Below are 14,223 nucleotides of genomic sequence, written 5' to 3' on the forward strand. Positions count from 1 at the left end.
TTAAGGTAAATAATATAGTGTATTAAACATAAAATATACCAATAAATATCAGTTGATAAAATTTAATAGCTTAATGCAAAAGATATAAAAATGTATATGTGTCTAAACTCAGTTTTTATAAACACGAGTTATTTATTGTTTAATAATAAATTAAAATAATTGATTTTTTTTATAAAAAAACTTTATAAAAACATTTTCATAAATTTTAAATGTTTGATTATTTTAACACATTGATTTTTAATGCAAATAAATTAAATTCCTAAATGGTAACATTAATTAAAATATATAACCATTTATTTAATATACTATTATTTTTGTTTCAGTAGAATTAATATTCAGCAGTACTAATAAAAAATAATTTGAGTATAGTATTATATACTTGGAAAATATTTTGTAGAATTAGTCTACAAATTTTTACCAAGCAAAAAATTAAATAAACAATAATTTATATCCGGGCACCTCATATATTTCTTTAATGTTAAAATAAAAATAAAAATTCCATTACCATAATTGTTATAAATATTATGATACATACTAAATACATTCAGAGGTAGTAACATTTAAATTAATTATAAAGAATGCATACATTTTTGGGAATGAATGTATCACGGTAAGTATGACTAATGAATGACAAAAATCTTGAGATAGGGATAACCCCCAAACCTCGTGTATAATCACTAGTAAAAAAAAATCGTGCCCGGGATATAGCAGCAGCAGATTCAGAGCTTACAGTTGGTTGGGGGTAACACACGTCAAGCATTACAAACAGCAAAAGCCTCTTCTTTTTCTTCGAGTAGTTCTTTAGCTGTCAAATCCAATTTGTTCTTTGCAAAGTCAGTTATTTTCAAACCCTATACAATATCAATAATATTATAGCAATTAGTCAAATTAAAAATAATAAGTTTCTTTTATAAAACTATACCTGGACAATTTTCCATTGTTTATTTGAAATGGATACTGGCAAAGAATAAATTAAACCTTTTGGCACACCATATGAACCATCAGAAATAACTCCCATTGAAACCCAACAACCATCTGAAGTTCCAGACCACCAGTCACGCATGTGATCAACTGCTGCCTTAGCAGCTGACATAGCTGATGACATTTTTCTAGCTTGAATCACAGCGGCTCCTCTAGTTTGAATAGTCTAAAATTTAATTAATTATGATATTTAGTATTTACTATTTAATATTTTAATATTATTGATATAGTTTTATATACATATATTTTTAATGTAGTTTTCAGAAAAAAATCATAGTGAAACAATATTTAACATTACAAAATATTATTTTATGTATTATAGTAAAGAATGTAATTCAGTTCAGCATAATTTATTACCTTAATAAATTCACCTTCAAGCCATTGTGAATCATTTATGCTATCATATACACTTTTTGAGCTGCCAGACGATTTAACTGATGCATTGAAAACATCTGGGAATTGAGTAGATGAATGATTACCCCAAATTGTAACATTCTTGACATTGCTTACACATAGTCCAAGACGTTTAGCAATAGCTGATTGGGCTCTATATTTTAAATTTTAAAATAAGCATAGTATTGAAGGTGTGAATGTACAACTATTAATTATTTAAATTATATTATTTATACCGGTTTTGATCAAGTCTAGTCATAGCAGTGAAGTTTTCTTTAGGTATGGAAGGAGCATAATATGAGCATATTAAAGCATTAGTGTTTGCAGGATTTCCAACAACCAAAACTTTAACATCTTTTTTAGCACACTTGTTCAAAGCTTCACCTTGTACTTTAAATATCTTTACATTAGCAGATAACAAATCTTTTCTTTCCATTCCTTCCCTTCTCGGCATTGAACCCACCAAAAAAGCAGCATCAACATTTTCAAATGCTAATTCTGGATCAGTTGTTTTTACATAGCCTAAATATAAAATTTATTTATTAGCAAATCAAATTATAACAATATTATATTTGAAATAAATTAACTAACCTTTGACTAGAGGTAAAGCAAGGTCATCAATTTCCATGCAGACACCTTCAAGAACCCCCATTGCAGGAGGAATATCTAAGAGGTGTAAGATTACTGATTGTTCCTTTCCAAATACATCACCGTTGGCAATCATAGATATCAATGAATATGCTATCTGACCAGCAGCACCAGTTACCACTACACGGATTGGTTCACTTTCAGCCTAATAAAAATAAAATAAATATTACCATACAGTTAAATTTTTAGTGATCTTTTTCTTTGTTTCAAAAACAAAAATTTCTCAATAATCTTGAAAATATTAGAAAAGAATTACAAAAAAAAATCAGGTAACATAACACTAGATATTGACAGTTTTATTCAAAAATGAGTAAACATAGATACTTGAAAAATTTCCTCATAATATTGTTGTTCTTGTCAAAATTGTAAAAACAAAAAAATTAAGTATAAAATCATAGGTTTTTTTTCTTATGAGTATTTGAAGTTAAAAATTAGAAAAAATTAGATATTAATAAACATAAATTAACAGTTTCATACAATTTTTATTATTTTGTTGTAATTCAAAAAAGTAATAACCATAATAACTTGTAACATTCTACTGATGAAATTTTTAAAATATTTAAAGTAATTTTAAGTATTTATACTTATAACTTATTCTAAGTCATTCTACTGTACCTCATTATAAACAAATAAATTAATATCAATAATATATAAAATGATATTATAATTATTATTACCTATAAAATTAATTTAATGTTTTTGAAAAAATTATTTTAATTTACCATATTTTACTAATGAAAAAAGTAAAGCATGTATAAAATACCATTAGAATTAGAGGCTGATATACTGCCTCTACATATAATTGTTTATTGTATTTAAATATTTTATATACAACCTACTCAATGGTGAGGTTACCTTCTATACAGCTGAGAAATTTCTCAGTTTAATTTTAACTTATTAATTATTATGAAAAATAATTTAATATATCCAAATAAGTAGAATAGAAAAATAATAGAGTATTATTATTCATTAAATAAGTATATAATTTAATTTGGTTTCTTAACGATATTCATTTTTAACAATCAAATAATAAAAGGGAAAAAAACGCATGATTTCAAGTTTGGAATATTGTGAATTAATTTATTCTAGAAGACATTTAACCAAGTATATAACTATCTTAGCAGTTTAAAAAAAAATCTGGTTCAACTGGTTAAAAAAAAACATATTTTAAGTTTACAATGTCAAACTACAAATTCTAGAATAGGTAACCTTGTAAGTTGTAAAATATAAATTAAAATTAATTGTGATTGAAAATAAATGGTAGATAATAGAAATGATAGAAATTGTTTACATAAAATATTAAAAGTTAAACATAGAATTAATCAAACTACTCAATATTTATTATTTTATCCAGATAACATTTTAACAGTACCTTATTATTTCCTCTAAATATATTTAAAACATGCAATTCAAAAAGATAACAAACTATTCAATTAAATTAAACTTAAAAGAAATAGGTATAAACGATTTAAAAATAGTATACACACATATGTTTATTCTTTTTAGATTAATATTTACAGTTTTTATACAAATTATTATTTTTTTTTTTTTAATAAAACACAATAATATAACCCACTGATAAACAAAATTATAAATTTTAAGATCTTGAAATAAGAGTAAAAATGTACATAGATTTCAAAAACTAAGATTTATTACAAAATATAATTTGAAATATATTTAATCGTAGGTAGTTTTATTTTAAAATAAATCACATAACATGGCAGTTATAATAAATGCATACGACTAGAAAGATATTTTATAATTGACTTGAAATAAGTGCTTAAAAAAAAAATAATGTTATCTTTATATAACATACAAAGGTTAGTAATTAAATAGTATTTTAACTTGTATAGATTATTATAATTATATTGAAAAAAAACTTCAGCAGAATAGATAGTAAATATATTAAAATTTGGTTAAACAATGTTGAAGGTTTTTTATTATTTTTATTTTATACTTTAACAATTTATAAAAGCTACAATTAAATATTAGGTAGGAAGTTGCATAAGTAATTCAAATATTAGTAACATATTTTAATTCAACTAGTTTTTTATTAAAATGCCAGAGCATTTTAACCATGAAAAACATTTAAACACTAGATGGGGAGTTGTATGTTAATGTTTGCATCAAATTGCAAATTAAATGAAATTTTATTATTAATCAAATTTATTTGCTTTTAATTTTTTCTATTAAGTATGTTCATTGAAATTTGACGGGCTCTAAAAACTTCCTAAACTCCTAATGTTGTTTTCCAAACATTAATATAGTATACATAATACCATTATAGTATTATACAATAACTATTATCTTGTTTCTACAAAAGGTGTTATAATATTCTTTTGTTTATGGTAATGTGTGAATCAAAAAAGTTTGAGAACTGCTGACCTATACATAATGATTCTTGACACAAATGCACATAAAATAGTTTTTTCAAAGCAGTGCAATTTGGTGTATATTAAAATAAGTATAATGTCTAATTGGTTTAAAAATTGCATAATTTTCAATCCAAGTGTTGAGCTATGGTTGAATAAATAACATAATCATTCTGGAATCTATATGTTTGTAGGACAGGATGATGAAACTGAAGACAGTCTTGACACCAAGTTGGTTAGTTGTCTATCTGTCCGGTAACATCACCCACAGACGTCTCCACACAATCGTAGAAGTATTGAAGGACACAAAGGTCACAGGAAAATGGTAATTACTGCGAGAGCAAAAATCATCGACTATTCTAATTTGAGAAAGTTCGATTTTCGATTTATACTTGTAGGGAAAAAAGAACTGACGTTTATACTCACCATCGTCGAAGTCGTGGTTTGTGTGCGTCCTCGTGAAATTTAGTCAACGGGTATAGCCACTTGATTGGTTAGCGGAAGATATCTGTTTAGGAATGGCGTTCGATCGACTGCCGGACGCCGGTGCGGTCACAAAACGAGATCTTAAATAAATACTGGATGAAGACTGAAGAAGAGAGTATGAGATAAGAGATGACCTCAAGTGGAACCGCGTTTAGTGTAATGTTATTATGATATACGTGTAGACGTGTAGAGGTATTAAAGTTACAAACGGTGATAATCGGAGTGAGGAAAACTTGCGTACATGAGGTCGTCAGCTGAGAAAAAAATAATATAAATAGTTAGGTATTTGTTAATTTATTATTCCAATATTCGATTATTATTGTAACAACTAACAATCCGTTATCAAAAGCTGCGTGCGCACACAAGCGGTGAACTGCAGTACCACACTCGGTGGCGGTGCTAGCCGGTACACACTGCACAGTGCACACTGCACACACGTCACGCGATCATTTGAGAAACGAGAATCCAAATTATTATCATACAGAGATGACCGATGTTGTAGTTAAATAATAAATATCGACAGTCGATCTGTCAATGTCGTTATTTTGTTAAAATTCGTTCAGTCCATCTTGACATTTGACGTCGACAACCGTGAGGTTCTGACAGATGAGAGGTCCAAAAATTATAGTAAAATACAATCTAACCACTATTTTTTCTAATCTTAATGGTTACGCTCGATACACCGAGTGCTAAGATGAACTAGACTGGTTATAAGTTATGTTAGGTCTATATGATAAAAATATTATTGAAATTTAAAACATCGATTACCAATTTACATTAACTCCTAAGTCGTACCTACGAGTCGTAGGGAAAACAACAATTTAATTTTTCTCATTAGCCATTCAGTCGCCAGTATAATTTACTGTTCCTAGTACGTACTATGAGTTCATGGTCTTTTCTTTACTGTTTTTAGTACTTACCACGATGTCGTGAAGTTAACTTCATTACTATCTTAGGAAAAGTATAACTGCGTGAATCCCAAGCTGAATCTTACACGCCAGAGGAATTTTCGTATAGAAAGGTAATTTAAGTGTATAGAATACTATTTTATTATTATTTAAGTTTGGCTTACTTAATGTGCTGTTTAATTGTTTAATGTTTTAAAATTTATTCTCATGAATACTATAAATTAAATCTGATATTGTTTATAAGAAATGTATATTAAAGGGTTTATTCTGAACTCTGAAGTAGTGGTTAATATTCACTAATCTCTGTGATATAGCAATTTAAACGTAAAGTAAATAAAAGAGTTGAAGACTGTGACGAAATTACTCGAGTTTTTCGTTAACACGAGACGTAAGCAACTACAATAATCGTTTGTCATGTAAGTATATACGAATATACGTCTAATTTATTGGACGTGTATGGACTAATAAGCTAATATTATGAAAATAATATGCTTAATACCCGTTATACACGCATGTAGCCTATTGGCTATTGTCTACTACAAATATTTTGTTAAATTTTTGTAAAGAAACCAACATAAGCATAGTTATTAACATAATAATGCAATATAGTATAATAACATACTTAATACACAGCAACAGATCTATAATGGATGATGTTATTGAGTTGTTTTTAATTTTAATTAAAATGTGAGGTCTACATTTTTGTCATACCCCCTCTAAATCAACGAATATCAGATTTTAAAGTAACTATTTATTACCTAATGAGGCTAATTAAAAACCGCGGTAAATGTATATTTATCGAATAATATGTACTTATACGTCTAGAATAATTTTCCATAGACTAGATATGATTAATTGTAACATAATGTTTTTAATATTAAATAATGTTAGTATGTTTGTGTTTAGTTCTGACAACATTTCTAGTTTCTACCATCGGTTTGTACCATCAGAATATATGTTACGGGCAAAGTAGACTATCGTGCAATGTTTACATTGGCCGGGCATTATGGTATTGTCCGATTATGATGGGCAATGTAGGCAAAATTATACTTTGCTCAGGCTGTATAAAATTGCTCAGTTTAGGTTGGGCAATGTAAACCAATTCGCTTGAATTATAAAATTTACAACTGACTCTGTTCTTACAGCAGTTATTTTATTTATTATTTTATCTATTTTTCTTTCAACCAATATTTTATCAACTTCACAATGATTTCCAGTATTCATAGATGTTATAGTTACTTCTAAATTTTCTTCAGTTTTTAATTTATTAATTATTGATATTGGATGTACCGATAATTTTAATCCAATTTTTACGTTGCATCCAAAAATTGCTTCTTTACTCTCATACCAATTACTTTATAAAATATAAATATAAAAGTGCGTATATAACTTTAAAAAATATAATACGTACTAAATTGACTATAATATAGTAGGTATCACTATATCTACTCTTACTTTGTTTAACACATTAAACGAAAATGGAAAGTTTTGTTGATAGCTTAAGTTAAAATGTTCAATTTACTACGGGAAAAGTAACTTGGATCGGTTAAAGTACAACCCTACATGATAAAAATAGTATTTTTAATATATTATCCAAAAACACGAGGCAAAGTATACACTATACATTGACCGGGAAATATAAAACTTTGCCAGATAGTCTATTTTGTCAGTAACATATACATATTCAATATTTGATATATATTTATTTAATATTTTGAACATTGCGTTGAATTAAGGCCTTATTAGATAGGTTCCTAAATAAATAGCTTAAATAAAAGCTAGATTATAGATAAGTTTTAACTTATAATCGTAGACATATTTGTTTGTTAGAATATTTATGGGTACGATATTTAAGTAGGTACTATCTAAGTACCTATGATAATTTTTTTTATTGAATCAATTCATTATTTACACTTAGACAGGAGATATAATTTATAATTGACGTAAAATGCATTAATCAAACATTGAAACATAAATAATCCAAAATGAACAATATAAAGTAGGAACTTACACATTTACATAATCTATATAACAAATAACAATACTTAAATTTCAGTACTGGTACGAGTATAATTGTGATAAATAAACAAATAGTATTGTTAGCTAACATTTTATATCTAGATTATAGGTACGATTGTATGAATAGGTACCGTTACTTAATTTTTATACAAATGTATTATTAGACATAATTTATTATAGAATTTAGTGGTGGCTCAAAATTAATTTAAAATCGATTTTACAGTTAAAATGATCTGTTCTTATGACCACCTATTTTAGCAATCAACAGTACGATACTGTCTATAATATGTCAGACTGGGTTTTGCAAACCCCATATACATTGATATCCGATTTGTATTGATATATGCATGTGTTACATGGGTAATGACGAGAGGTGATGATAAAAAATCTTGTCTATTCGAGAAAAAAGTTTATAGACTAGTATTTAATAATACGAAACAGAAATGGGGAAGTAAAAGATAACGTCCAATTATATTATCTTTACTGCAGAAGAAATATGGAAGATATGTGTAATAATTTCACATAATACACATAACATCATTTACATCGATTTATTCAATAAAGAGGTGCACTTATACCACTTATTCACTGTATAATAAAAGAGTTACTTAACCTATTTTTCTAACTATTGTAAGTACTAATTACTGAAAAAAATATAGTATATTTTTTTTTAATTTGTGAAATTAATGTAGTATTTATTAACACTTAGAGATTTGACGTTATTACATTATCTAACTTAACCTAACCCAAGTGAGAAACAAAAATAAACACAGCTGATGACATTATTGAAGAAATTTGCTTTAAAAAATCAAATTTAAATTTAAAAATAAGAAATTTTACTATAATTTATTGTGTTTAATATTTTTAATTTTAAGCGAAGTCCCGCTCGTAAAAATCTTAAATACACTCATGTTAAAAATATAAGTATTGTGGTAATTTTGTGTGTGTTTAATAATACGTATATTTCTCGCATTTTATTATTATTTCCCATATAAATTTTTAAATAGAAATAAATTTACATTGTATAATTGCTAGTATAATAATAATATGGTCTATCTTAATACAATAATATGCAACGATCAAAATATTTTTAAGTATTGATTTATTTGATATGGGTATTAGATAAAAAAGAGAAGTACTTACTAATTATAGTGAACTATAATTCATTTTCCACTTTCATATTTATTAAAGTAAGTATACTTACGATGGTCAAAAAGGCAAATTTACAATAATTTTTTTTTTAGCGAAAATTATTAGGTACTCATTGACTACAGATTATGTAAAAGATTGGCGACATACGGACATGTAAGTATACATGTGTCAGAATGTGTATGATTGACAAAGCTGGTCAGAAAATTAAAGTTAAGCTTAAAAGTTTCTTTTGAAGTAACATTTCAACTTGAATTTAATGTATCTTATTCCTATTACATAATTTAATGTTTTAAAATAAAAAGTAACAAGTTATTTTTGTAATCCCAGTATTCCGTAACACTGGTGAGTGATGAATGATGACTGACTGACTGATGGGTGTCGCCTATCGACCGTCGGGTAACAACTACCAATTGCTGAAAGCTGATGGCCTGACGCCCAACTGGATAATAATTAATAGCACGGGCCACGGTCCACGGAGTACGGACCATATATTATCATATACTTATAATTTATTGTATTATCTAAATAGTTAGTAGGTACCTATGTAATTCATGAGCAGTTAGTATTTTGTGATAATAGATCAAGGTGTAATGAATACAAACTTTATTTTTCTATTTCAGTTTACGCTTTGCAATAATTACAATTTTTATCACATTATAGTATTACTTCACGTATGATGTAATAAACGGTTTAAAATTTAAACTGAATTGGTATAAGGTTCGTCTACATTGATTAATAATATGCACGATTATTAAAACATAAAACCAAATTTAGCGTCTAATAGCTGGCAGTAAAGATAAAATGTTGGTATATTATATTTACCTGTTGATTATACAAAAATAAACTTTGAACGTATTTTTAATTTTTATACTTAAGATTTGAAAATGAATACAAGGTTAAGTTTTCATTTATATATTATCTTATATAGCTTATGCTGTATAACTAATTATAAAATAAATTGCTATAATAATTAATATCAATTTAATCATATGATACCTATATAATAGACTGATAGATCATCTCCATTTTTTCTCATGCTATGATTTATCATTGAATTTAAATTTAACACATCCATTTCAATGACCTACTCAATGACGCGTTAGTTACGCTTGATTCCTATGACTGTAGACACAGTTGTACAGCCAGGCGGTTACCTACTTTCCCCATTTCTAGTTTTTTTTTTTTTTTTTATCAACATAGTATCGCGGTTATTTACACGTGTTTCGAGTATATAATGAAAATTAATAAAAAATGAAAACAAATCTAATTTAACTTGACGCTATATAATGAAATAATTTTTATCAAGTTCGTTGTAAAAGTAATACAAATGTCAAACATGCATATTATTATTGTATTTGCATTTTAATTTTTTTTCTTATCCATTTTCATCATAATTATTAGCTGTCACGAGTAAAACATTTGAAAAAAAAATGCAAAAGCTACTACTGCTAATTAGAGATTGTGGCACGTGGTCTGGTTGTCGATGTCGAAGCATATCCGACGCGGTCGGTGCCAACGTTTCGTCGACAACATTTTGTCCAACGTATAGATTAACCACACGATTCCGGTCGTAAGACCGACTATCAACATGAACAGATATACGTCCACGTTGATAAGATGACGTGTTGTATGAACTGGCAGGGACAGCGAGTCCGAGACCTGCAACGTGTCGTAATTGTTTGGCACGAGGAGCACTAATTCCGGTCGTGGTAGTCGTCGAATTCCTCGCTGAGTCCACGATTGAACTGCTCGGAGGACTGCGACATGTGGCCCTCTGCGACGTCTGTTTGCTCGAAATTTACAATTGTGCTGTAAACATTAAAATAATTTTATACTGTATATTATTATTATTTTTGTAGTATTCGAGTAAATATGGAAATCACTTACCACGTGCGGTTACATAACTATATATATCGGGGTTGCATTTGGAAAAAAATTGTCATACGTTATTTACAATTAAAACGTTATAAACATTTTGAGTTTATCGTTATTCAGAATTAAAACGTTATTTAAATTTTGCGTTTATCGTTACTCAGAATTAAAATTTTTAATATATTTTATAATTTATAATAATTAAATAATTGGAAATTAATTATTTATTTTAATGATATAGTATATAAAACGTTTTGAGGTATGTTTTACTTGATGATATATCATGTATTTTGTTAATCGTTATGTTTTGTTTTGTTTTGTGTTATTTAATTATTTATGTTGTTTATCGTTATGTTAATTACGTTTATAAATTTCAATAATTTTTTGTCAAATATAACGTTATTATAATGTTTGCAAGCCCTGATATGTATACCTACGAGTATACATAATATTTAAAAAAGAAAAATGTCTACTGAATACCTCATGGTTTATGCTCTCCTTTAAATCGAGTCACACGTAGGGATAAAACTGAGTCCATAAAAATTTATTATAATCGGGTGTGAGTAATTTCTTAAAATATTTTTTTATTGATTATTATTCAATATTTTTAATAATTTATCACTTGCAGCATTAGAAAATCTAGGTCATCAAACTGAGATCAACAAAATAACCACAGTTTTGAGGTACTGGTGCATTGCACCCTCTGTTCGAAACTTTGCTAAATCAAAGGTAGGTAATTCCAATTTAAATGGAGTGGTAGCTGGTCAAAGAATAAAAATTCATACCAAAAATAATTGGGAAAAGAACAAGACAACAGGAAAACTTGTAGGTAAATGCATTCTAAAAAGCAAATAAAATAATCTACATGATAAAAAAAATAAAAATTACTAATCAACTTATATAATACCTATTGGTATCAAAGAAAAAAATAAAAATAGTAAGAGTTTTGAATCACGACATTATGCAGACAACTATATGACGGTCATGTTACCGCTGATATTATGTGTTAGTATTTTTCACTCTATCTAAATTACGTGACAATATTTATTTGGTATGACAACAAAATATAGTTTACAATAAAGCTAAAATGAGGGCACTGTAACATATAATATCATTTTATTATTTTAAGTAATAATAATTAATAATATTTAAAAGTTAATTTCAATAATTTATTTTTACATAGATCAGAATTAAAATATTTAATTGAACTTTTAAATTTCAATTATAGAATGTTTTGATAAATAGTTAAAATAGTTTATAGATCGTTTAGAAACTAAAATTAAATTGTTTAAAAGTGAAACTGATAATCTAGTAACTAATTACTAACCTAACATTTTAACCAATAATGAGTTGACAATATGTTTTTATTATAAATGTATTAAACAGCTGATGAAATAATTCAAATAATAACACAAAAAAAGATTAAATGTATTTATATTTTAATGTTATTGATGATGAATTTGTATGAATATAATTTCTTATATTATGTTATATATTATATATGTACTTATATAATACACTTCATCTAATTTTATGCAAAAAGAGCTATTATATTTTATATATATGCATAGGATGTGTCCTTTCTCTTTTTAAATAATTCGAGGAACGCCATTGATTGGTATTAACCATAATTCTGTACAATGTTAAACACAAAATGTTCATGTCTAATCCAGGTGACGTAGTTACATCACACGGAATCAATATTTACAATATTTTTATGTGTTCCCATGTAAATGTATCTTCGTTTTCAATCAATGAATGATGAGTTATTTTATCAGTTGATAATTAATTAATAATAATATATTAATTAATGTAATATTATTAATTATATATTAAAACTACTTATATAAATAAAACGGGTTTGCATAGACAAATTCATTGTTTAAAAAAAATTAAAAAATGGATAATTTATTTACAAATAAAACAACTGGATTCTTATTTTGATAGTAAAATGTATGTTAAATAAATAATACTATTAGTTGTATTACATAGTTGACATTTAACAATAAATAATAGGCACATTTTATATTCAATCACATTTAAATATTTTATTTTTTATGTGTTTTGTACAGACAATATTTTATTTGTATTAAAAATCAAATATTAAAGCGTTTTTCTCCCTCAAATTTGATGATACAATTATACAATTATAAAATTATATTTGTTTGACTTATGGGCTTCTGTCATTTGTAATAAATGTTGGTAAAAAAAAAAAAACTAGAGTTTTAGCTTATAATTTTTAAATTTTTATTAAAAATCTTTAAACCTCAAATAAATATTGATTGTGTACTTATGTAACCTGTAAAGATCAAGTGGAGTGTATCTCAAAATATTTTCCCAGCACATTGAATTTTTTTAATAGATTTCTTTAATGGTGAATCGTGTCCAAGTATACCAAGTAGGGTGTGAAGATTTTTCAGCTTGAAGCGAGTAAAAACGTACTGACGTAACTCAATGAGTGAAGTAAATTATACTAACACATGGATTTTTCAAGTGAGTTTCGTGTGAGCTCAAACGATAATTCTTAATGGACTCGACTGCAAATTTATATTAAATTTAATAAATTTAATGAATAAAAACTTTAGTGTAAATTAAACGCAAAAGTGTAAAATATAATTATTGAGTTGAAAACCAAATAAAAATCAAAGTTAAACTTAAATCTTTTCCCTTTTTGAGTTTTAAACATCCTTACACCGAGTAATGGATAGCGAATTGAACAAAATTTGAATTATTTAAAAGGTGGTATTTTTTTACGGGCAATGAAGTGCATAGAGATAGCTAATAATTAATAAATATATAAACGTATCATATCAGCAGTAGGATGATTGAATACAATTTATAATAATTTTGAAACATACAATTTGGGATAAGTTTTGGTGCTCTTAATGTAAATAATAGATTTTTCACTTTTCCCTACACAATTATATTATAGGCACGTTTAAGCTATAAAAGTATATAATTTTTTAAATATTATTCTAGTCATATATAGATAACATATATTTACGTTTGATGGATATTGTTCAAAGTATTATTATTTAAAAATGGGTAAAAAGTAACTTTTTAGATACAAGTTTTTTGTATTTGTTTCAAAACATTTGAAATATAATATTAGAGAGAGTTAATTATGTACAAGAAGTATTGTGTGGCTTATTAATATTTTAATTATTTTATTAATTGATAATATAAAAAAAGAAATATATGTATAATAATTTAATATGTAATTTATACATAATATTATATAGTACACATGAATCATGTCATATCTTTGTGTAGTTTATTAAAGCCTCATAGGTATTATAATACTTAACCTATTTTATAAATAAATATTAACTTACTGTATTTGCAATAGCACCTAATGTGCTGAAATATTTTAAATAATAATAAATAAATAA

At 26.2% G+C, this 14,223-nt stretch overlaps 1 protein-coding gene across 1 annotated transcript; it reads right to left on the reverse strand.

Moving 5' to 3' along the window:
- Positions 1–447: 447 nt before the first annotated feature.
- LOC112597252 (malate dehydrogenase, cytoplasmic) lies at positions 448–5,180 on the reverse strand. Its single transcript, XM_025343223.1, has 6 exons — positions 4,821–5,180; positions 1,966–2,167; positions 1,611–1,896; positions 1,339–1,528; positions 923–1,147; positions 448–851 (listed from the first exon to the last, which is right to left on the reverse strand). Exons 1-6 carry the CDS (start codon positions 4,821–4,823, stop codon positions 753–755), a joined length of 1,005 nt encoding a protein of 334 aa, XP_025199008.1. The 5' UTR covers positions 4,824–5,180; the 3' UTR covers positions 448–752.
- Positions 5,181–14,223: the final 9,043 nt, after the last annotated feature.

This window comes from Melanaphis sacchari, unplaced genomic scaffold (genome assembly GCF_002803265.2).
Source record: "Melanaphis sacchari strain LSU unplaced genomic scaffold, SCAv2.0 Contig395_pilon_pilon, whole genome shotgun sequence".
Classification (NCBI taxonomy): Eukaryota; Metazoa; Arthropoda; class Insecta; order Hemiptera; family Aphididae; genus Melanaphis; species Melanaphis sacchari.

Bases quoted from the DNA above. Each gene is read 5' to 3' on its own strand.
- LOC112597252 (XM_025343223.1), bottom strand. The intron at 1,529-1,610 runs GTATAAATAATA...TTTAAAATATAG, and splicing joins ACTAGACTTGATCAAAACCG to AGCCCAATCAGCTATTGCTA. The intron at 852-922 runs GTATAGTTTTAT...GATATTGTATAG, and splicing joins AACAATGGAAAATTGTCCAG to GGTTTGAAAATAACTGACTT.